At 39.6% G+C, this 25,199-nt stretch overlaps 1 protein-coding gene across 2 annotated transcripts in view; it reads right to left on the bottom strand.

Moving 5' to 3' along the window:
• Nucleotides 1–8,450: 8,450 nt before the first annotated feature.
• Pccb (propionyl-CoA carboxylase subunit beta) overlaps nt 8,451–25,199 on the bottom strand; it is a 94,690-nt gene continuing 77,941 nt past the window's right edge. For both annotated transcript variants that reach the window (XM_003476736.5, XM_013159936.3), the window contains 7 exons: nt 23,854–23,935; nt 20,395–20,518; nt 14,963–15,070; nt 14,550–14,650; nt 14,087–14,185; nt 12,354–12,453; nt 8,451–11,372 (listed from right to left, as the gene is read on the bottom strand). In XM_003476736.5, coding sequence (XP_003476784.1) covers nt 11,251–11,372; nt 12,354–12,453; nt 14,087–14,185; nt 14,550–14,650; nt 14,963–15,070; nt 20,395–20,518; nt 23,854–23,935 — 736 coding nt within the window. In that variant the 3' untranslated portion in view covers nt 8,451–11,250. The remainder of the gene's footprint in view (nt 11,373–12,353; nt 12,454–14,086; nt 14,186–14,549; nt 14,651–14,962; nt 15,071–20,394; nt 20,519–23,853; nt 23,936–25,199) is intronic.

Below are 25,199 nucleotides of genomic sequence, written 5' to 3'. Positions count from 1 at the left end.
TTGTACAAGTCTACACTCCCAACAACAGTGCAGGAAAGTTCCTTTTTCCCCCACAGCCTCGCCAGCATTTGTTGTTGGTAGTTTTGATCCTGGCCATTCTTTCTGGAATGAGATGGAATCTCAGTATTGTTTTCATTTGCATTTGTCTAATGACCAATGATGATGAATATTTCTTCATGTATTTATTTTTTATTTGTATTTCTTCATCTGAGAACTATGTATTCATTTCAGATGCCTATTTTTGGATTGGGTCTTTGGACTTCAGGGGCCTGATTTTTTTTAATTCTTTATATGTTTTAGGCATAAGTCCTTTGTCTGAGGGACAGTTCATTAAGATTTTTCCCAGTTTGTGCATTTTCTTTTCACTATGGTGGAGATTTGACATGCAGAAACTTTTTAATAAGAGGCAATCCCAGTTATTGATTCTGGGAAGTATTTTACTGTGTGATTTGATTCCTGTTCATGAATTCTGTACCTATCCCTATGTTTTTAAGGTTTTTACACAATTTGTCTTCCAATAGACTTAGTGTTTCTGTTAATATTCAGATCTTTGATCCATTTAGATTTTAATTTAGTACATGGTGATAGGCATGGCTCTAGTTTTAGTTTTTGGCATATGGAGAGCCAGTTTTTCCAGCACCATTTATTAGACTGTCGTTCTTCCAGTGAACATGTTTGGCCACTTTATCGAAGATAAGATGGTTGAGTGTGGTTGTAGTTGTGATTGTATCTTCTAATCTATTCCATTGATCTTCAGCTCTGTTTTTATTCCAGTACCATGTTGATTTTATTACAGTAGCTTTGTAGTATAACTTCAAGTCAGGGATTGTGATGCCTCCTGCCTTGCCTTTGCTGCTTAGAATTGTCTTTGCTATTCTGGTCTCTTCTGGTTCCAGATGAATTTTAGGAGTGATTTCTCTAGATCTATGAGGTATGTTGTTGGTATTTTCATTGGGATTGCATTGAATCTGTGTAATAGTATTGGGAGAATGGCCATTTTCACAAAATTTATTCTTCCTATCCATGAGCAAGGGATGTCTTTCCATTTTCTGAGATCCACTTTGATTTCTTTTTTCAGAGTATTATACTTTTCTCTGTATAGGTCTTTCACTTTTGTGAAATTAATTCCTAAGTATTTTTTTTTTTTTTGGATGCTAGTGTGAAGGGTGTGGCTTCACTTATTTCTCTCTCAGTGATTTTGTTGTTAGTATAGAGGAATGCTGCTGATTTTTGAGTATTGATTTTGCTGAATTTATTATATCTAAGAGACTTTCAATGGAGTTTTGGGGGTCTTCTATGTAGAGTATCATGTCATCTGCAAATAATAATTTCTTTTCCTATCTTTACCTCTTTTATTTCTCTCGTCTAATTGCTCTGGCTAGTATTTCCAGTACTATGTTGAAAAGGAGCAGTGATAAGGAACATCCTTGGCTTGTGCCTGATTTTAAGGTAAAGGCCTTCAGTTTTTGGCTGTTTAGTATGATACTAGCTGTTAGTTTATCATAGATGGCTTTTATCATATTGAGGTAAAGACCATCTATTCCAATTTTCTTATCATGAATGAATGTTGGACCTTATCAAAAGCTTTTTCTGCTTCTATAGAAATCCTCATGCCATTCTCACTTTTGGCTTTATTGATATGGTGGATTACATTTATTGATTTACGTATGTTGAACCATCCCTGCATGTCTGTGGTGAATCCCACTTGGTCATGATATATAATCTTGATGATTTGCTGCATCCTATTTGCCAATATTTTATTGAGGGTTTTTGCATCTGTGTTCATTATGGAGATTAGCCTGTAGTTTTCTTTTTTTAGTTGAGTCTTTCTCAGGTTTTGGTACTAGAGTAATATTTGCTTCTAGGAATGACTTAGGAAGGACTGCTTCCCTTTCGATTTTATTGAAGAGTTTGAGGAGGGTCGGCATTAAGTCTTCTTTGTATTTCTTGTAGAATTCTGCAGTGAATCCGTCTGGGCCTGGGCTCTTCTTTGTAGGTAAGGACTTAATTACATTTTCAATTTCATTAATAGATATTGGGTTATTCAGCAGTTTTACATCTTCTTGACCTAGCTTTGGTACTTCATATGTTTCTAGAAATCTGTCCATTTCTTCTGTGTTATCAAACCTATGAGTAGAGGTTTTCAAAATAAGTGTTGGTGATCTTCTGCATTTCTACAGAGTCTGTAGGGATTTTGCCTTTTTCATTCCTTATTTGCATGAATTTGAGCTTTTTCCTTTTTTTAATAAAGTTGGCTAGGGTTTATCAATTTTATTTATTCTTTCAAAGAACCAACTCTTTGATTCATTGATTCTTTGGATTGTTTTCTTAGTCTCTATTGCATTAATTTCTGCTCTGATTTTTATAATTTCCTCCCATTTTTGGCTTTGGGTTTAACTTGTTCTTCTTTTTCTAGATTTTTGAGATGTAGCATCAGGTTTATTTGCATTCGTTGTGTTTTCCTGATGTGGGAACTCAGTGCAATAAATTTTTCTCTGGGGACCGCTTTCATTGCATCCCACAGATGTAAGTTGTATTTGCATTTTTGTTTGCTTGTAGGTATTGTTTAATTTCTTCTTTAATTTCCCGTGACCCACTGATTGCTCAAGAGTTTATTATTCAATTTCCATGTGTTTGTGGGATTTTTGCAGTTTCTTTTATCATTAATTTCTGGTTTCATGGCACTATGATCTGACAACATACATGGGATAATTTCAACTCTTCTGCATTTATTTAAATATGTTTTGTGAGCTAGTATATGGTCTGTTTTAGAGAATGTCCCATGTACTGCTGAGAAGAACATGTATTCTGATGTTGGATGAAACACTGTGTATGTCTATCAAGTCCATTCGTTCACAGGTGTGATTCAGTGCTGTTATTTCTTTGCTGATTTTCTGTCTGGTTGACCTTCCTTGGGTTCAATGGTGTGTTAAGGTCTCCTGTTATAATTGTGTTATTGCTAATTTGATTTTTCATTTCTATTAATACTTGCTTTGTATAACTGTGTGCTCTGGAATTTGGTGCATATTGTTATCTCTTCCTCTTGAAGTTTTCCCCTGGCTAGTATGTAATGACCTTCTTTATCTCTTCTGATCATTCTTGGTTTGAAGTTCACATTGTCTGCAAACAGAATAGCTACCCCTGCTGTTTTCTGGGCGGGGGCCTGTTGCATGAAGTATTGTTTTCCATCCTTGGTGACATTCAGTCTGTGAGTATCCTTTTGGGTTAGATGGGTTTCTTGTAAACAGCATATGGTTGGATGTTGTTTCTTGATCCATTCTACCAGTGTTTCTTTTAATTGGTGAATTGCGACCATTTACATTAATGGTTATAACTGATATATATTGGTTTATTGTTGACGTTATCTTTCTGCTGTTGCATCTCTATCTTTCCATTCTGTTTAATTGTCTGCTTTGCTTAGTGGTTTTTTCCTAAGTATATCTAAACTGTCTTTCAGCATTCTTTGCAGGGTTGGCTTGGTGATTATGAAGTTCTTCAGCTGCTCTTTGTCATGGAAGTATTTTATTTGTCCATTTTGAAGGACAGTTTTTCAGGGCACATCAGTCTAGGTTGGAAACCGTTTTCCTTTAGGATCTGAAATACTTCATTCTCTTCTTGACGTTACTGTTTATGCTGAGAAGTCTGCTGTGATTGATAGGTGTTCCTTTTGTAAGTGATTTGTCTTTTTTCTCTGACAGCTTTTAATATTCTGTTCTTTTGTTGGATTTCTGGGAGGGAGATTATTATATGTCTGGGTGTAGTTTTATTTTGTTATGGCTATTTGGCGTTCTCTATGTTTCACTGATCCTGATGTCAGTTTCCAATCTCATGTTTGGGAAATTTTCAGCTATTATTTCTCTAAATATCCTATTGACATCCTTTATATTGTCCCCTTCTTTTTCATTTATCCCTATTAATCTTATGTTTTTATTTGCATTGTCTTTTAGCTGTTGAATTATTTCCTGATTTCTTGCTATTTTTAAAAGATCTTTCCTTTCCTGTTCACTAGCTGAAATCTTGTCTTCAGGGTCTGAAATTCTACCTTCACTTTCATTGAAGTGGTTTTTACAGCTATCAATGGAATGTTTGATTTCCTGTATCTCTTTGCATCTGCTTTATATGTTCTGTTTGTTTCTCATATTGTTCATCCAGGGATTCTATCTTTTTGCTTAGCTCCTCCAATTTTTTAACTGTGTCTTTAGATATGTTCAGCATCTCTTTCATTTCTTTTATCATTTATTCTTTTACCTGGGAGATTATTTCTAGTTTGAATTCCTTTAAAGCTTCCTGGAGTTGCTTCTTTATTTCAGTTGCTATTACCTGCTCCCAGGTAAGAGTCCATGGGCTAGGAAAAACCAGGGGTGTCTTTAGCAAACCATATTTGGTGCCTGCTCAGGCATCTCCTACCTGATCAAACTCAGTGCTCTGTCTCTGCTCGTTCCGCTCTGCTTGCTTTATGAGGACCTTTATCAAAAACCATGGGGGGAGGGAAGGAGATGTACTAAGCTACATTTCTAGGTGTTTTGTTTTGTTTTGAGATGGTCTCACTAAATTCCATGTTAGCCTCAAGCTTGCACTCTTCTGCCCCAACTTCTCAAATAACTGAGATTACAGAGTTGGACCACCTAACCAGCAGGTACCAGTTTGTGAAGACCATCTTTTGGCTCCTGAGAATACACAGTGGAAGTATCTTCACCACCCAGGACAATAGGTAAACAATCAGAACTTAATGATTGAGGCTGCTTTTACCCACTAGAATGTGGCAGTTTTTCCTCAGTAGCCCGGACTGGGGCAATCAGTGCCCAGGAAGCCACAGCTACTACACAGCTACTACTTGTGGGATTGTTTCCTGACTGAAGCACTGTAAGACTATAAGAACCAGTAATTCTCAACAGAAGAATAACACCACAGCTCTCCAGAAATCCTTTGGAACAAGGAAGAAAAAAATATTCCCATTTGTCAGGTGAAATCTGAGTTTATCAACTCCCACTCACAGTAACACTGCATCTGACTATTCTTCACCTTGAAGACAAGATTTTTGACTAGGCTGATCACATTGTAAAACACCAGCACCGAAGCAAAAGCATCAGTTCAACCAGAGAGAGAACTAGCTGGGGGAGGCCAAAACACGGCCAAAAGACTGCAACCGAAGTTGCAGTGTGGATATGCTTATTGTTCCAGAAGCTCATAAAAAACTACCTGGCTATTATCTTGGCACTGCTGTGTACAACACTGATGCATGTGGTAGTAACTTTGCATAGGTTGTATGGCAAACATTCCCAGGGAAGCAGACCACCTCACCTCACCAGTACCCAAACTTTTAGTTCATCCTGCCCGCCTCATGAGCTCTGTAACTACTTTCCATGGTGAGAACACAGGCTTGTGGACAAACCTACCTGGGCACAACTAATTTGTATAACTCATGGCAGGGTTGGGTCCATTAAAGCCTAAACAGGGCCTCTGACCTCTCCCACTACTGACATTATCTCAGCTTAAATGCAGGCACTTGACAGCCCTCTGTTCATTGTTTCTGGGTTTTGTTTGCTGTGCATTTTTGATTTTGGTGGTGCTTTATGGGTTTTTATTTGGTATGTGTGTGTAGGGGTTGCTCTTAAGGTGCAGGCAGTGGAGAAAAGTATTCCTGCACAACACACAATGAGAAAACTCCACTGTCCCCAAAGCGTCTGCAGTTTCCCAAATCTACTGTTCTGCTCCTGATTATCACTGTAAATTTTGGATAAAATCAGCTAGTAATACCCATGCCCTAGACTGTATGCTGTCTTGAGATTTCCTCCTGTTACCTTTAAACTCGGTCTCCTAAAAAGTTTCAAGGTAAGGCATGGACAAAATGTAGCCACACCTTTGTCAGAAAATAACACAAGTGGCTACTGGTCAAATTTTCAATACAGCCCTTATCAGCATATTCCTTTTAACTGTTCACAATCACTGGATGGTGATTGAAGCCAGGAGGGCCTTTGCATTAAGCTACATGCTCAGTGTTTGTTTTGAGATTCTGACACAGAATCTGCTATTTGTGATCCTTCTACTTCAGCCTTCCCAGTTTTGGGATTACAGGTATGAACCATCATACCTGGCTCCAGTCAGCACCTGAGCTAGTAAAATCACCAGTAGTGTTATGCTTAACAACATTCTAGCTTTTTCTAGCCCACCTCTGACTTCCAAATTCTTTGCACAAGCAAATTCCAAAAGCTTCTGACCAACACTGTCATTTATAGTCACGATAAGAACCACTGCTTGGTACCAATTTTCTATGCTAGTCAACTGCTGGTTTTATTTTTAAATTAAGTTTATTGGTGCAATTTAGTTATATACAATGATCACATTCATCACAGAGATTTTGTACCTGTACATAATATATTTTGATTTTTTTATCTCCCATTCCCCTCACCTCCCTTTGCCCCTTTTCCCTCCTTTACAAAGCTTTGTTTGCATTTTCTTTTTCTCATTTTTCCTTTTCCTCCTCTCCCCAGTTTGCTTTTCCTTTTGAACTATTTCTTCCCATTTCACCATATCTTATACAATTTTGTTCCTACTTACACTTTCTCACACTAGTGAGATAATGCGATATTTACATGTGTGTCAGATTTATTTCACTTTAGAATATGGTCTCCAAATCTATCCACTTAATAAATGCCTCGTTTATCTTTCTTTATAGCAGAGTAACTGGAACTCATTTATAGTAAAACTTCTTTATCCATTCATCGGTTGATGGGTATCTGGGTTGTTTCCAAGATTTTGCTATTATAAACTGCATCACTATAATCTTGGGTGTACATGTATCACTGTGGTATGATGCTTTTAATGCTGGGAAGATAACTAGAACCTAGAAGGGGATCAGCTGGATCAAATGGAACCTCCAAACCTAGCTTTTTCAGGAATCTCCACACTAATTTCCACAGTGGTTGCACCAGTCTACACTCTCACCAACAGTGGAAAAGGGACAGCCCTACCAACATTCATTATTGGTCAATTTTTTTATAATAGTATTCTTTATGGAATGAAATGTAATGTGTTGTTTTAATTTGCATCTCAATTGATCAGTGATGTTGAACATTTTTTCATATATTTGCCATTTGTACTTCATCCGAGGACTATGTAAACATCTCAGATGCCAATATTTCAGTTCTTTGGATATTCTAGATATTAGTTCACTGTCTGAGGAGCACTAGCTAAGATTCTTTTTCCCATTTTGTGGGTGGTCTTTTCACTTTAATTTCTTTTGTCTTTTTAAAAAAATTTATTGGTACAATTTAGGTACACCTAATGACCAAATTCATTACAAGGAATATGTATCTGTACATGATATATATTAATTCCTCTTTTTTCCCATTCCTATCCCTTTTCAAACCCCCTTAGCTTCCCTGTTCACAAAGCAAGGGTTTTCATTTTATCCTTTTCTCATTTTTTCCCTTCCTTCCGCATTTCTTTTTTCTTTTTGAAGTTTATTTCACAATATCTACTATACATTTATGCTCTTATTTACATTTTCAGTTTCACGCACTTGAGTGTATGTGGTATTTACATGTGTCTCCGATTTCATTTATGATCATGGACTCAAGGTCCATCCATTTAGCTATAAATGTGTCTTTCTTTATGGCAGAGTAATAATTATATATTTTTTTAAAAACACATCTTTTTTATCCACTCATTGGTTGATGGGCATCTAGGTTGCTTCCAAGATTTAGCTGTTACAAATTGTGTCACTATAAACATGTGTGTTCATGTATCTTCTGGGTATCTGCCCACAAGAATTAAAAGCATCACACCGTTGGTGGTTTGGATCTGTTGCTTTGGCTCTGTGGTAGTATTGTCATGGTGAAAGTGTGTGGTGGTGGAGACCTGTGCATCTCTTTGCAGTCAGGAAGCAGAGAAACAAAGGGGTTGGGATCCCTTCAAGGGCACATCCCCCATTACCTAACTTGCTCCCACCAGCCTGTATCTCACAACTTCCTTTGTGCCACATTCCGATGGCCAAGTCTTTTTAACTCAGAGGCCTTTCAGGGAAACTTGCCTAACCATAGTACTGTTTTAATGGAGGATCCACAGTCACATTAAGTTGACCTTGAAATAATGTGACACCAGGCTATGCTGAAAGACTTGTGGAGCCATGGGCCTAGAGCAAGGGAAAATCCTCAATAGTAAAGCTCTGGCCTCTCATCAGAGTGAAGAGCACACCATGAGGCATCTTGGAGCAGTACACCACAGCTGACCGTTACTCTCAACTTTAAATCTCCAGTGTTGGTGCAGCTATTGATCCACTGCACATGCAGTAAAATAAAGTCAATAAAGAATGGGAAATTTTTTTACATAATGTGTAAGCTTACACAAAGGACTCACTGATGAATATAACCACTCAGTTACTAAATCTAAGTGATTTAACCACGTACTTTCTGTTAAAAGACAAAAAGAACTAGGAAAAAGTTCAGAGCTTTACTTATAAGGCTTTATTGTTGACACAGCTATAGTGATTTTGAAACTTTCATGCACTGCAGCAAATGAGCAAAATACATTCAGGGCAATGGAAGCCCAGTTCGCTACTATAGGAAGAGGCATAAATATACAAAGAACCCATGGTACTGTTTTGTAATTAAGTTTGAACTCATGATGTTAAAAACATAATAAATATGTATTTAGAATACATATTTATTAAACACTTATTTGTATAAATATTTCCTAACAGGATGCTGAAAATATCTAGAAGAAATGACTGCCCACTGTCAGTGTGACAACTTCACTCTGTTACTAATTTTAGCCTCTAAATGGCACACCCACTAAAAATCCAGAGTGGGACAAGGAAAATACAAGATAAGCCTAGAACATTATCCTCTATCAGAAAACAAAAGAGTGCTCAAAAAATTACTGGGGCTATGAGAAGAACGTGGGCAACCAACTCACTAGCCATGTCAGGAAATAATACCCCCTACAACCTTTGAGACAGATCAACAAGTTACTCAGACTAAGCTCCACATTGCAGTCCTCCTGTCTCAATCTACCAGACTGCTGTGATTACAGCTATGTGCTACCATGCCCACCCTAAGAACACATTTTAAAGAATCCATGAGTCTAAACTGATACAAAAAAGAGAAAGGCCTTTGCTTAAATTTCTGAGAAGTACTGATAAAAGATTAGAAACAACACTTTATAATCAACACAATCACTAACTGAGGCAACCATCAGTGATAATATATTATTGGGTAAGAGTTTGTTGATAAATGACCAAAGGATGCTCCACAAAATAATTAGTAGTGACAAAGGGAAAATGGTGAGCTTGCACCGGGAATTTAGCTCAGCAACATGAGCATCTGCCTGGTGAGTACAAGGTCATGAGTTCAATCCCTGGTACCAAAAAAAAAAAAAAAAAAAAAAAAAAAAAAATTGGAAAATGGTCAGCTTGGTAGGAAAACCTCTGCAGTCATATGATCAGCATTAACTACTAATAAAACTGCCTGTTGATGTGACACACTGAAGAGCTACATTTATGATTTATTTTATCTACATATAAGGAGGCAAATCAGGCAAACTTGAGGAACTTCTACAAAAATGGCAAGAGTTTTCTTAAACTTTCCCTCAAAAATGCCAATGTCATAAAAGACAAACTGGAGGACAATGGACTCTGTTCTTACAATTCTCATCAAAAATTATCCACACATACATGACACAATGTATTTATGAAAATATAAAGTAAATACAAAAAATGTTAACTGAAGAAATACAGATTAATGCTATTAAAAAAAAATCTTGCAGCATTTTTATAGGCTTTAAATTTTCACAATAAAGTTCTTATCTTAGCTACTAATTTTACTCGCTGCTGAGACAAAATACCTGAAGCCCAAGTTGGGAAAGGAAAGGTTTATTTCTTACAGGTTTTGGAGGTTTCATTCCACACTTAGTTGGCTCCAAGACAGGTGGGCCTGGCTGGGCTGCAGTTCATAGCGGCTGCCAACAGCAAACAGGAACCCGCAAGGAGCAAGACACACCTTCCTGCCATTACATCACATCCTGGCTCCACCCCTTTGTGGGTGGAGCACTGACACCATCAATCCAAGCACTAGACAATGAACGAATAACAAATGCACAATTCAAACTCATGAGGCCTGGGGGACACAGACATAAACCATGACAGTGCTTTAAAATGTGAGAATACATTTCTGGAAATAAGTAAGTCTGCATGGCACAATACACCTTACTTCACATCTGTTCTGCACAAGCACAGTCACAAATACTTCATTAGCCACCTACAATTCACATGGGAATTAAAAGAGGACATATAGTCCCTATTTTAATTGGGATTATAAAACAAACTTCTCACAGATAAAAAAATTATTCTCAGCCAGGCGTGGTGGCTCATGCCTGTAATCCCAGCACTCAGGAGGCTGAGGCAGGAGGATCGTTGCGAGTTCGAGATCAGCCTGGGCTACAAAGTGAGCTCAAGGCCAGCCTGAACTGCATAGCGAGACCCTGTCTCAAAAAGACAAAAAAAAAAAAAATTGTTCTCAGAGAAAAAAGGAAAACAAGATACCAAAATGTTGTCTTAATTTGGGGGCTTTTTGTATGTGTGTGTGCGTGCTGGTGGTTCCTGGCACATACTAACTAACTGATCCACCATTGAGCCTAGTGTTCATTACTATATCAAAATGCCTATGGTAAACTAACTTCATTAAGAAGGCTTGTTTAGCTTGGTTCCAAAGACTGAAGGACATGGTGATAACATCACTTTGGTTCTGATGACTTCCTCCTGGCTGCATCACATGTAGGAGCACATTTGTGAGGAGAGATCACATTGCCAAAGACAAAGCAAGAGAACAGGGTCCCACAAACCATTACAGAACACACCACCAAATGACCCGAAGAGTTCCCACTATGTCCCACCCTTGACAATCCCGCCTCACACCAAGCTCTTAACACATGGACCTCGGGACACCTGACTCTCAAGCACCAAAACATGGTCAGTCCTGAGTGATGATACATTCTGTTTTCCTCCTACTTTTTTTTGGTTTCTCAGATATCTATCATAAAAAATGAAAATTTATATTCAAAAAACTGGTTACCAGTTAAGATTTTTAATAAAGGAAGTAATTTTATAACATGGCACAAAAGAGATCTTCCTAGAATTTAATAAATATTAGCTATTCCAAGTTATTACTGATATTTTGAGTTCCAGGTTTTCAGGATTACAAAGGTAGGAATGAGCTCTTGGCTCAGCTCATTTTGTTTTTCCCTTTGGCTTGTTTACAACGGAATATTTGCATGTTTCCTCCAAGGACGCTGCACTTTCTTGCTGGCCAAGACATCCAAGTCACTGCAGATTCGGGCACGTGTGGAAGAAGGCTGTATGATGTCGTCCACAAATCCTAGTGAAGTACAGCAAGAAAAGATGACCACATGCCCAGACGATGCCACCAACCTACCTGTGCTCAGCCCAGTCACCATGCCTGAGCCCCAGTGATATAGAAGCACCAGGCCTTGTGGCCTCCCAGGAGTCTGCCTGTTCTCCTGGCAGGCCCTCAACTGCTGCCTAGGAGCACTTGGCAAGAAAAATAAAATGTCTCCCCCTTCCCTACCCATACTTCTCCAAGGCTTCCACTTTGCTAAGATAAATTCAACCAAAAGTGAAGAAAATACATCTGTTTTTTTCAAAAATGACTCAGACAGTTTTTCCATCCCTGTACACAAGTCCTCTAATGTGACTGCCACTTCTCTCACCTAGAGATAGATTCTATCTGGTCTTGAGTTACCTTGACCAATAAACTGCAGCAAATATGACACTGTGCATCTTCCAAACCTAGGCTTCAAAGGCTCCTGCAGCTTCCACACACCCTTTCTGCTACCCCTATACACACACCACATAAAAAGGCCAAGAATTGGCCTTCTAAACTTGGGAGATCTTATGGTAAGGGTATAGCTAACAGCCAGCACCTTGTGCCTAAGTGAGGCCATCTTAAACTGACAAGCCACACTCAAGACACACAGGATGACTACAGCAGTGGGCATGATCACAGGCAAGACAAGCAGAACCGCCAACCTGAGCCCAAAGCAAATTTCTGACCCTCAAACCAGAAGCAAAAACTAGTGGTTAGTTTAAGCCACTAAATTTGGGATGGGTTTTTAGATAATCCTACATAACAAGAACAACCCCTAGAAATGTAATCCTTTCACAGTGTTGTTTCAATCCTGTTTGCTAAACTTCTTGGTCAGCCATAAACAATCATAGCCCTAACCCTCCCCAGTCCACAAGGTAGAAGGCAAAGGTAAAGGCAATTATGTAAGACATTTTGGAGAGAAAAAATGAGCCCAAACAAGTGAACAAAACTGCCCTCCACACCAGGTCCCACCTCTCACTGCTGCAGGAAAAGGGTTAGCAAACTTCTGGATATACTCTTCCTGGGCAGCTTCCACATCTTCATGCCCTTTGAAGATGATCTCCACAGCACCCTGTCACAAGAGATAACAAGGTTCCCTGGAGTGGGGTCCCAACCAGGATAGACTGATCAACTCATAATCATCGTGTGTGGTTGTGAACTTCCTGACAAACCGAAGAGTGCTGGAATAAGTGCCAGCTCCAGAGACAAAAGCAGAGGGACACGTACCACTTGAGATCAGCCCTCATGACTCCAGGGGTTGCAAGATGGGATGCCCAGCAGTGGTCCCAATTCTATTCCACTGTGATAGTTAAGTGACTGTGTCCACTTGAGTTTAAAAAAAAAAAAAAAAAAGCCCAACTAAATAGTTCTGTTTACTGAACTATTTACTGAAGACAAAAACCTACCCTAGGTGTGACAGCAATTAATAAGCTTGCTGCCTGAATGGAATAAAGGCAAACAAAAAATGAAGACTCAGTTCTGTTTCTTCAGAGGAGCTCCAGTCTTTGCCTTCACCTTGAACATCGTCTCTGGCTTCCAGTGGACTCTTTCACCTCCTGCACCAACCCTTCAGCCTCTGAGCACAGACTGTTCAGCCTCCTGATACAAATTCGCACAGGACACTACAGTAAGTTCCAGGCCTCTGCCTGGATCCTTTGTAGCTCCAGCACTCAGACAGCCCCTTTATATTTTACCATACCTGACTCTGCAGGCAGCCACTATAAGGTAACCTTGCAAATTCTTATATACAGTGGTACCTTGGTTCACAAACTTAATTCAATTCATGATTCTGGAAAAAAATGGCCACATTCATGTTCATATGGGGAAAAAAGGCCAGTTTTGTATCATGCAATAAAAAATTTGAAAAACAAAAACCAAATTTTGCCAAATACTCTTACTCACAAACAAAACTGTTCACAAGCAAAAACATTCATAAACTGAGGTACCACTGTATTTGTGTATGTTGCATTAAATTTCTTTCTCTAGTAAATACTGACTGATATGCTCACCTTCTCTATCTGAACTCCTTGTCCTTTAGGCCAAAATGTTTGGCCCACTTTCCACTATTAACGTCATTATAGCCTCTAAGAAGGGGAATTAACAGTTTGGTTTTCCCTTTTCATTACCCTGAGTTCTTGTACACAATTAGGTAGCCAAAGGAGCACAGACTAAACTGTAAGGATTGGCCTTCAAATCAAAACACTTGTAAGTCAGTTCTAGGGATGCTGGGAGTTACCTGGTTCAATCTCAATAGCTCTTTTGAAGCAAGGAAGGAACAGAGAATATGTCAAACAGCAAGATGTACCTTGACTATGGTCAGAAATAAAGTTCTGTTTTTATGGGATCCAGGATCTTCAGTGGTGCTGAGGGAGGGTTGGGAAGGACATGCGATCTCTTCAAGGTTTTTGTTCAGCTTACTCAAACTTCTCCCCTTTCTACTTACAATCACAAAACCTACTCTGGGGCCCTTGCCATTCTGTTCTTTCATCTGAGTCTTCTGCTATGAAGACATCAGCACACACCTGCAGTAAGAGGCGGACAGGAGGCAGTGCTGGCCCCAAAGGGAAGACATGCCAAGACCTAGCCCTGCTTCCTACCCTTCCCCCTCACCCCTTCCCAACATTTACCAACTATGCTTTGAGCTCCCACTAGGAAAGGAAAGTCCTTTGATCTAATTAGGAAAGAAGAAAGCTAGAGATCCTCACCTTTGCTCCCATGACTGCAATTTCTGCTGTGGGCCAGGCATAATTGGTGTCACCAAGAAGATGCTTAGAGCTCATGACATCATAGGCACCTCCATAGGCCTAGAACAGATCCAAAAGCTGGATGTCAGAGCCTGAGGACAACCAGATCATATCTCTGAGACTTCACAAAACTGATTAAATAGAGGCAAAGAACAGCAGCCAACCTCCTGGGCTTTGCTCAGCCTCCTGGGCTGAGATCTATAATGTCATCTACAGTCAATATTCCATGTCATTCCTGGCATTTCTGCTCTGCTCTTTCCGTTCCCTCTGCTGAAAAACCACAGACATCTCTCTAGGGCTGTAAATACTGGCCTCTACATGTGTGAGCAAGGAGTACTCCTCCTCGAGCTCTGGTGACAATCACACCTCCACAATGGCCATGCTGCTGGGGGCTAGGAATATTGAAGTTACAGAAGGGCCTTACCTTCCTGGTAATGATTGTAACTTTGGGCACAGTTGCCTCAGCAAATGCATAGAGAAGCTTGGCGCCATGACGGATGATGCCCCCGTATTCCTGTGCTGTGCCTGAGTCATGAAAAAGAGTCAGTACTTTTGGCCCAAGTTTGCTGGCCACTCACAGCTTTGAGGTCTTCTTGCACCTCCAAAGACAGCCAATCCTTATACAGCTCTGTCTTACCATGTGAGAAGATGGCCCCACAATCTCCTCAGATGGTAATTAGAAACCCTCATACTCCAGGGCCAGTCCTAATTTTAGATACCCAAATACTGAGACGTCACATATCCTTATGGAATTGTGCAAAAAGAACTTTAAATAAAATTTCAATGTCTTACTGGGCAAAGCCACCTCTCCTAGTCCCACCTTCGGTAATGACTTACCGGGAAGAAAGCCAGGAACATCAACAAAAGTAATGAGTGGAATATTGAATGCATCACAGAATCTGACAAATCGAGCCCCCTTCACAGATGAATTAATATCCAAGCATCCTAGAAAGAGAGATTGTCCATGCTAAGCATCTGGGTAATTCCCATTTCCACCCACAATGAGAATATATTGTCAGCAACCATTTAGAATTAGTTCTATTAAGACCCCACCATTTCCTCAGATGGTAATTAGAAACCCTTATACTCCAAGAAAAAAAAGAGGAAGATGGAGAACAAATCTGGCAGAGGCCAAAGAGTGCCCAGTGGTAGCTTCAACCCCCAGGTCCCCTTGCTGGATACACAGCCCCACAGAGAAAGCTGGGCTCTACCCCACAGACTGAAGGGTGAACACCAGCCAAGACACAGCCTGGTTTGTTCCAGGGCACTACCAATGGGACCTGTGGCTCAGGGACTGATCCTTAAGGGTCCTCAGAGGTTAGAATCAGACTCCAACTCTACCCTTTGGTTACAGTTGTATATGGATGTCCCCCCAAAGCCTCATGTGGTCACAGGTGGAGAGTTTCAGTGGTGGCTGGGTTATAATGTGTGAATGTGGATTAACAGTGTGACACTGGGATTAAGGGCGTGGATAACAGAAGCTCCATCCTACATATGTGTACCAATCAACAGGTTTGCAGCCTTGATGGAATATAAAGAAAGAAAACAGGCAGGCTTGATGGTGGTGGTGGTGCTGCTGCTGCTGCTGCTTCACTGTCTGCTGCCTGTTTTGCCTTGGACTGTTTCTCCTCTGCAATACCCTTCTGCCATGACACCTTGCCTTGGAGCCAGCCAACTATAGATTGAAACCTCTACAAACTGTGAGCTGAAATAAACTTTTCTTCCTTTACCTTTCAGTGTTGGGTATTTTGTCTAAGCAACAACAAAAAAAGTAACTCAGACACCTTAATAACTTGGTAAGTGAGCCTGAGGTTCTTTGCCTGAAAAGTAGGAACATTATTATCTCTAGCATGTTTGGAAGCATTAAAGGACCGAGGCTCTGCAAAGTGGCACAGAGTAGGAACTCAATTACTAGTAAATCTCTCTCCAGGGAAGTTTCCAACTTCTCTCTGAGGCCAGGATGACCCTAATGCCGAATTAGTATAAGGATGTTATAAGAAAACGACACATACCAGTATCTCTCAAGAGCATAAATGTAAAACTCCTTACCTTTTCAGTTAAGCATATTACCAAACCAAATCTAGCAATATATAAATACAGTGATACATCATGACCAAGTGGGGATTACGGAAAGAGTTCAAGGTTTATTTTAATGTCTAATGTCCAATAAAATTATTAAAGGAGAAAAGCCTCTCTATGATCATTTGAATAGATGTAGAGAAGAGAAAAAGAACCCGACAGAAAGCAATACCCATTCATGGTTAAAATGAGCCATAAGTGAAGATTAAACCAAACTCTTGCAATATGATAAGAGAATCTAAAGAAAAAAGAAAAGAAAAACTAACAAAAATCTTCTACGTTCATGAGCCAAAAGAATAAATATTATTAAAATATCCGTTCTCCACCTGTGATGCCGAATGTTCTATGGCTATGAACTCTGGTCACACAGCTGCTGAGCACCTTCAATATGCCTATGGCTAAGCAAGTAAATTTTTAGCTACATTCCATTTGAATTATTTATAATATTTTAATTATTTTGGACTCCTTTTGTTTCCAATAATGGAGACTGAATGCAGGACCTTAGCCAATTATTTTGTATTTAAACTATAAATCTAAACTAGCATACTAGGCAGCACTTATACACAGATCTATTTTTAAGACAATTCCTAGCAAAATAATAGGAGATTCTTTTGTAGAAATTAATAACCAGATTTTATAAGGTAATACAAAGAAGACAGAATGACCAAACCCGTATTTGAGAAAAAAGGAAACATAAAAAACTTATACCTAAGTATAAGTTTTCACTGACTTCAAGACTTATAAAGCAGATTTCTTAAGCTTAAAACTACTGGTATTTGGAGCTAACTCTTTAATGTTGAGATTTGTCTTGTATATATAAAATGGTTAGCAGTATCTCTTGCATTCACCCACTAGAGACCACCAGCATGCCTCTTACCCATCTGTGATAACCAAAAATATTTCCAACATAGCCGAATATCTCCATAATCACTCCTGGCTGAGAATCATAAAACTAATTAGGACAAGATGGTATAGGCATAGAAACAGACAAAAATAACAATGAGACAGGATAAACTGAAGAAAGAGATTCACACAAAAGTTTCTGGCCAAGCAGCAAAAACAATTTGGAAGTCTCTAACAAACGGTAGAGAACAACTAAATTACTTGTGATTGAGGTGGAGAGGGGGAGTCACCTCTTCTGTTTAGGAGACAAAAATTAATTCAAAATCAATCATAGACCTAATCACTAAACCTATAACTGCAGTACAAAGCTCCTAGAAGATAACATGAGATGAATCTTACAAGTTTAGAGTGGGCAAAAATTTCTTAGGATACAAAAAGTTCTAACCATAACTGAAAACACTGATAAATAGAATCCTGTCACATTTTTAAACTTGCACAAAAGTGACCATAGTGTAGGCAAGTCACAGACCATGAAAAAGAATATGCAGTACATTTATCTACAAAGAATTCATACCGAAAATATACAGCAAGACTTAGAAACCAACAATAAGAGACAAATAAATAATAATAATAGTAATAACAACAGACCTCCTTCAGAATGTACTTGGAAAGGGGGTTGGTGTGCTGGGAAATTGAACCAAAAGCTTTTGCACATCCTTTCATCCTATCAGCCCTTTTTTATTGTGAGACAGCATCTCACAAAGTCACTAAGTTGCCTAGGCTGGGCTTGAATTGTCAATCTTCCTGTCTCAGTCTCTGAATGCAGGGATTATAGGTAAATGCCACCACTCCTAGAAGCTAAGAATGTACTCAAATAAAAATGTCTACACTTTGTTTTAGGTGGGTGGCTGCAAAGGTGTAATTGTCAAATGTCAAAACCTATCAAACTGAGCCTTAAGAGTTATGCATTTTACTGTGTTTATAACAAATGCATTCTTAAATTCCTAACTTTAGATGCTTTTCTAAACATAAAATGTAAGAGCTGAAAAATGAAAGCTCCCCACAATAGAAATATGGAAAACATGTCAGAAAAATCTTTGACAGAGTCTGGAAAATAGGCAAAGGTTTACAACAATCAAGTTAATGCTCAATCAAGAAAAAGGCGATTTTAAAATGCGGGGGGAGGTTTAACTGGTGGAAACATTTTGTGATTTCTTAATTAAATGCAATTCTCTCACTGGTTCTGAAGTATGCAAAGCAAAATCTATTCACAAATTACTGTGTAGATCTGCTCTAGCCTGTAAGGGCTGACACGAGGCATTTGTTTTGCCAAATTCAGGCTGGAAAAGTGAGCTCAAAAACATGTTAAGCCAGAGAATGACCTGTAGATAGATGTTTGGGGCAAAAGACCAGTTGAATTCTCCTAAAGCCTGGGAGAAAGTGCCAAGAAGAAAATTTCTTTAGGAACTTAGTACATTCAAAGGATCTGTGTGTTCAGGAGAATTCAGACAGATACACAACCAGAAATAATTCAGAAATGAGGAAAAAAGCAGAAAATACCCTGAGATAGAAGCAAATGAAATCACAACATTATAAAACAAACAGCATAAGATCTTAAACCTTATCCTACAGCTGCAGCTGATCCCAAAGCTCAACTCAAGTCTAGCTAAGCATTAAAGGAGTACTCCAACACAATGCTGCTTTTCAAGACAAGAAGATGTATTATTTTGGGGTTTTTTTCCTTTGTTTTTTTAAATTTCTTTATTTCAGTTCTTCATGTTTAAGGAAGCTTTTGTCAAAACACTAGGTGAACACAAACTAAGACATATGGACTTCAATCAATACACATGACGAAGACAGTCTCTAGTGTGAATGATGCTAGACAAACGGATCACAACAACATTCAACAATTTAATAAATAACTCTGCAAAAGTAGAAAATTTGATTGCCAGACTTTGCACAGTATGTAGTAAATAGTAACAAAGCCACAAAGCACCAATGAATAGGAAACTATGAGTGTACTAGACAAAGACTTTAAAACAATCTTAAATATATTCAAATAAGGAAAATATTTACAAATATTTGAAGTTATGAAAATGTATGAACCAAATGAGAATACCAATAGAGACAGAAAATATAAAATTAATTATAAAAGGAAGCTAACATTCTGAAGCTAAAAAGTACAATAATTGAAATGAAACATTCCCTACAGGGATTCAGCAGAAGTAAGCAAGCAGACAGATCAAGGAACAAGAAGCTAGAACAACCTGAATTATTCTGTCATAGGAGCAGCAAGAAAAAAATTAAGTGAATAGAGCCTACGGGACTTACAGCCACCATCAAGTAAGCAAACTTACACAGAATGGGAAGACAAAGCGGGAGAAAGAGGGGAGAATGAGGAAAGACATAATGTGAACAAATAATGTCTGAAAACCTCCCAAATAGGATTAAAGTCAAGAAACTCTATCAACTCCAAGAAGAATAAATTTCAAGACTCATACTGAGATGCAGTAAGTCAAACTGTCAAAGACAATCCTGAAATAGCAAAAGAAAAGTGACTCCTCCCTTACAAAGGATCCTTGTTAAGATTAGCAATTGCTACCTGCAGAAACCACGAAGGCTCTAGAGAGATCACTGTGAGAGAAACATCAATACCTCCATGCATGGAGCTCACCGCTGGGTAGGTGAGGCATACATTAAACCACAGGGACAGAAAACCAGCATCTTAGAAAATGAACACTGTGCACCTAAGAAGGAACATTATCTGTAGACCCTAAAGGAGAGAAGGGCATATGAAAGGGGCATTGTTATGGTTTGTGCCTGGATGTCCCCCACAAAGCCTCACGTGGCCATGGGGGCAGGTGTCTATAGTTTGTGAGTGATTCATGGTCCAATGCTGGGATTACAGACGTGAGTGCTACACCAAGTGGGTGTGGCCTGCACGCAACATAAGGGACAGAAAGTTTCTTACACTCCTCCCTTTTGCTCTTGTCACTTTTGCTGTCTTTTGCCATCATAAACGGTTGCCCTGTGTCAGGCCACCCTTCCCTTGGAACCAGCTGATTACAGACTGAAATCTCCACAAACTGTGAGCTAGATACCTTTCCAAATTCCCTAATTTTGAGCATCAAACATTTTGTCTCAGCAACAGAAAAGTAACCAAGATAGGTACTTTGAGCTATTTAAGAGTAAAAGAGAAAGTCACTTTTCCACCATGTGTTTCCTCTAGTCATAGAAGGCCATGTCTAAGGGAAGGGAAGAGAAGGGTGAAAGCAGACAGTATCATAGCATGGACAGGCCTGGCCTCCAAACCCCAGCCAAGGTTTAGGAGACCTTCTTCATCCTACCTGAGGCCACCTTGGGTTGGTTACCAACAAGTCCAACAGTCCTCCCATTCATTCTTGCAAAACCAACAACGATATTCTTGGCATAATTGGGCATGATTTCAAAAAATTCTCGCTCATCAACGACCTGTAAGAATAAATTTACTCCTGAGCTCAAACTGATACGAGGGAGGGGAGACCCTTGCACTCCGTGCACTATGCTTTTTTATTTTTGATAGTCTGTAGTATTTTTAATTGAGAAACTCTGTCTATCAAGGATATTATTAAAACAACTGAAAAGATTTGACAACAGTGGCATAACAGAAAATTGTACTGAGTGCTATGTGTGTACTGTGCAGCTTCATTAAAGGTTTTTAGATCTGAATTTAGAATTACTTACAGCTATTTGTTTTATCTTTCATGTTGAAATCCTTTCCAACTAATATAAAAATGTCAAGACCAGCACAAAAACTATTCACGTACCCTTCACCTTGCTGCCTCATTTACAAACGTTTTATCATCCTTCTCCTTCCATACTCACTTCTTTCTTTTAAACATACACACAATACACATAACACATTTCTTACCTGACCCATTTAAGAAGAGTAAGTTACAAACATGATGTCTCTTCATCCCTCAGGGCCTCACTGCTACTCTCCTCAGAACAAAGACATTCTCTAAGTAACTGGAGCGACCTCAAACTTAGGAAATTAATGTTAACACAGTAGTATACTCCATTATACAACCTAACTCAAGTCTTGCCAGGTGCTCCAATAATATCCTTGATAGTAACAGAAGCAACAAAAATCCTGTCCAGAATCTAACCTGGGATCACCTGACATATGAAAGGTCTTGTCTCTTTGGGCTCTTTGAATTTTTTTCTCTGTTAGGCTTTGTCTTTCATACAGTCATGACTTCTTTGAAGACAAGTGTTATTTTGTAGAATTTGTAGAACGTGTAGAATGTGCCTTCTACCTGGGTTTGTCTATTGTTTCATCATTTTTAATTTCAGGTTAAGTGTTCACTGGCAGCAATGTCACAGAAGCAACCTTCTCAGTGAATCTTAAGTGGTAAATGTCAATTTGTCTACTAATGGTGGTCATATCTACTAGGATTCCCCTCTGTATAAAGTTACTATTTTTCCAATGTAATTAAATTAAGTAATTTGTGGGGAAACACGTTGAGACTATATAAAAATCCTGTTCCTTATCAAACTTTCATCAAAACGCCAGTCCTAGCTGGGCGTGGAGATTTGCAACTATAATCCCAGCATTCTGGGAGGTGGAGGCAAGAGATCATAAGTTTGGAACCCAGTCTGAATAATTTAGTAAGAAACTAACTCAAAATAAATAAAAAATAAAAAGGGCTGAAAATGTATCTCAGTGAGAAGATTCTAGGCTTACTTCCCAGTACCACCAAAAAAAAAACACCCTAGTCCACTGCTGATTCTTAGCTAACTCGATTATTACCATGAGTGCTGCCAAATGGGGATTTTTCTAATTCCAATCTTCCTCCCAGTGATGTTTTAAATTATTATTTAGCAAGATCTGTATTTTGATCTAGCGGTTACTTTGTAATTATGCCTTCACTGTTTCTTTAACCTTTCTTAACTGGTTTGTCTCTTTTTAAGGATACTTACTCATTCACAACAATCAATGAGCTGATTCTGATATGCTCTTTCCCCCTCATCATTTTTGAGTTGCATTTGTTTCAACCAAACATTTATACATCACATGCCACCCTTATGCAAAAACAAATTAGAAAGGGGGCACCGCCTCATGTCAGCAGTGCTTCCTGAGAACCTGATGCCATGCCAGGTCCTATGTACCTCATTTCAGTGGACTCAACAATCCAACAGCAGTTCAGGTAAGAAAGCTTCCTATCCCCGCTGCAGGAACCCATTACCACCCTCCAGAGGTAGAATGTAAATCCAGGTCAGCCAGATTTTGAAAGCCACAGTTTGGATTAATATCTTTAATGTGCCTTGAAGGTACATATGCTAATGGTTTGGTCTCCATCTTGTAGTATTACAGCAGAACCGTTAGGTGGTGGAGCCCAGTGAAAGAAGTTAGATGCCCTGGAGTGGGATCCTGGGACTTTGGCTCTTTCCTGCTTCCTGGCTGTCATGAGGTGAGCAGCACTGTTGTGCCTCAGGATACACACCATGAAGCTCTGCCTTGCCACAGGTCCAAAGCAAAAGGCCATGGGACCACGGACTGAAATCTCTGAAATCATGACTCATAATTAACTTTTCTTATAGGTTATCTCAAGTGTTTTGCTACAGCAACAGAAAGCTGACTAACAAAGCCACTCTGTCATCATCTTCTACATATCTGAGCTCTGAGGACAAGGAGAAAAACTGATTTGGATCATAAAGTCTTCACAGCTCTACAGATGCCTGATATAGAGGAACAGAGTCTGGGCACCGATATTAAGGCCAACAAGCTTCCCGAAGTAAGGGAAGAGAAGGAAGAGGTCACCGGGAGCCAGGCTCAGGGTCAGGTAGAGCACACAGAGCCACCTAGCAAGTTCTGTGGAACATGAACTGCCCAGGGCAATGTGCATGTGAGGAAGACATCAGGCATCTACAGAGGCCTCTATTCACCCAGAGCCATCCCTTTATCAACCCAAGGATCTGCTATACCAAGTTACATATGGCTCCTGTCCACTGCACACTTCCACATGGGTTATCATAGGACATGCTGTATATGCTCCTTTCCCTAGAAAGACAAGGTACCCTAATCAACAGGCCTCCAACATAGGTATTTGTCTAAGTTATTACCTCACTGCTGAGCTAAAATACCCAATCCCCAAAATTAAAAGAGAAAAAGTTTATTTTAGCTCATGGTTTGTAGAGGTTTTAGTCTATAGTTGGCTGGCTCCAAAATACTGGGGCATAGCAGAGGAGAAACAGTCCATGGCAAGGCAGGCAGGAGGCAGGAGAAAGCAAGTAGCAAGCCTTCTGGACTTTTATCCAGGTTACAAGCCTATCGGTTGATGCCACCCACACCCAGGGTGAGCCTTTCTGCCATCCACACCTAGAATTATGCTGAACTAATCCATGGGCTAATTCAGTTATCACACATCCATAATCTATATCCACAACCCTAGATCCAGCCATCTCCTAAAAATCTCACCTATGAGCATGTGAGGCTTCGAGGGGATATCTAGATGCACATACATAACACACGTACCTAATGCAGATTGTCGCCTCCTCACTCCAGATTCAGGACATGAGCCCTAATCTATGCCTCAGAGTGTACCCCAAAGATACCTGGGACTCTGCTAGTCCAACATATCCTCCTCCCTCTCTGAGCCATCAGGACGGCCTCAGCTACTAACTTCCTGAAACATGCTATTCAGGGGCCTCTGGTCCCACGCCCAACCCATGCTCACTTGTGCTGACACCCAGGCCAGGGCTGACACTTCCTCACTAGGCTAAGCACATGTAGCTGAGCAAGGACACGCAGGCACAACTCTTACCGAGTGTATGATATCTAGCATGTCGTAAGCTTTGGTGGATTCCAGAGGGACAACTGTGTCAAGCTCAGGAACCAGACGGTCACTGGAAAAGAAGCAGACATCATCAACATAGGAAGAACAAGTCACCTTCTATGAGCATGGGAAAGGAAAGGAAGAGACACGACTCAGGGACTGGTCTGGCTCTGTCCTTGCTGGACCTGGAAAGACGTACACTGAAAGGAACCTGAGTACAATGTCAACCCTGAATACCTTCAAGTTTTTGGAGAGTTTTTGGTAGTAGTGGTGCTGATGGTTGTTATTGAGATTCTGGAGATTCAACCAAAGAATACTCTCCCACTGAACTATAGCTGCAGCATTTTTTATTTTTTATTTTGAGACAGGTTCTTGCTAAGTTTCCTAAACTAGGCTTGAACTTCACATTCCCCTAAAGTAGTCTCCCACAGTGCTAATATTACACATGTGTACCACCATGCCCAGACTAGTATTCTTTTAGAATAAAAAAACTAGCTGATTCCCCTGAATGTGGCATTTCATCTATCCTCTGAATATGCCCTACATCTTGGATGCTGCATGGCATTAAAGGGTTTGTAGAGAACAAGACACAGCTGAGAAGATCCCAATCTGAATTCTGGTAACATTAAGAACAAAGACCTAAAAATGCAAAGAGTTCTGCAGAAACCGCTGTAGGTCCACACCCCACACTGGAAAGGTAACCCAGTATTATGATTTGTATCTAGATGTCCCCTCCCCCAAAGATTCCAGACAATGTATACATTTTGCTTGTGTCTAGAGAGCTTGCCTGAGACTGAGATTAAGAGTGGCAGACTAATTAATCTGACAGAAGAAATTTCAAGGCAATCAAATGTTGAGGTGGTGACATTGCTACAGTTGGGGGCTTTTAGTTAGATTTATGTTGAGAATCAAGAGCAAAGAGCTCAGCAGAATGATTTAAAACACTGTGAATTTGGCCAGAAAGAAAGCTACATTAAAACTGTGAACTGTAAGATAGAGCAGAGATCTTGATTGCTAAGAGGAACAGAATTTTAAAAAAGATGGCCTGAAAGCATCACAAGAAGCATCAGGACTCCATTCTTTACAGCCTCAAAACTGCAAATATGAAGGACTTTGCTTTGAGAACTCCAGAGCACTTCATCCCAGTGGTGGTAGCCTAGAAAATTAGTTCCTCAGGATTCGATTCAGATTGTTCAGCAACCTAAACACTCTACCCCTCCAGCAAAGCAAGAAGGAAGCCTGGATACTACTCTGAGGGCTGGCAGCAAACCCTGGTATCATCCACATGGCAGCAGTCTTGCTGCATGTAGAATCCCGAACTCACAACTCTTATA

The sequence above is a fragment of the Cavia porcellus genome, unplaced genomic scaffold, assembly GCF_034190915.1.
Source record: "Cavia porcellus strain 051 isolate PalLab524CR breed Dunkin Hartley unplaced genomic scaffold, mCavPor4.1 scaffold_5, whole genome shotgun sequence".
Lineage (NCBI taxonomy): Eukaryota > Metazoa > Chordata > Mammalia > Rodentia > Caviidae > Cavia > Cavia porcellus.
Note: the sequence above shows the minus strand (reverse complement) of the source record. Positions and strands in the feature narration are given on the sequence as shown.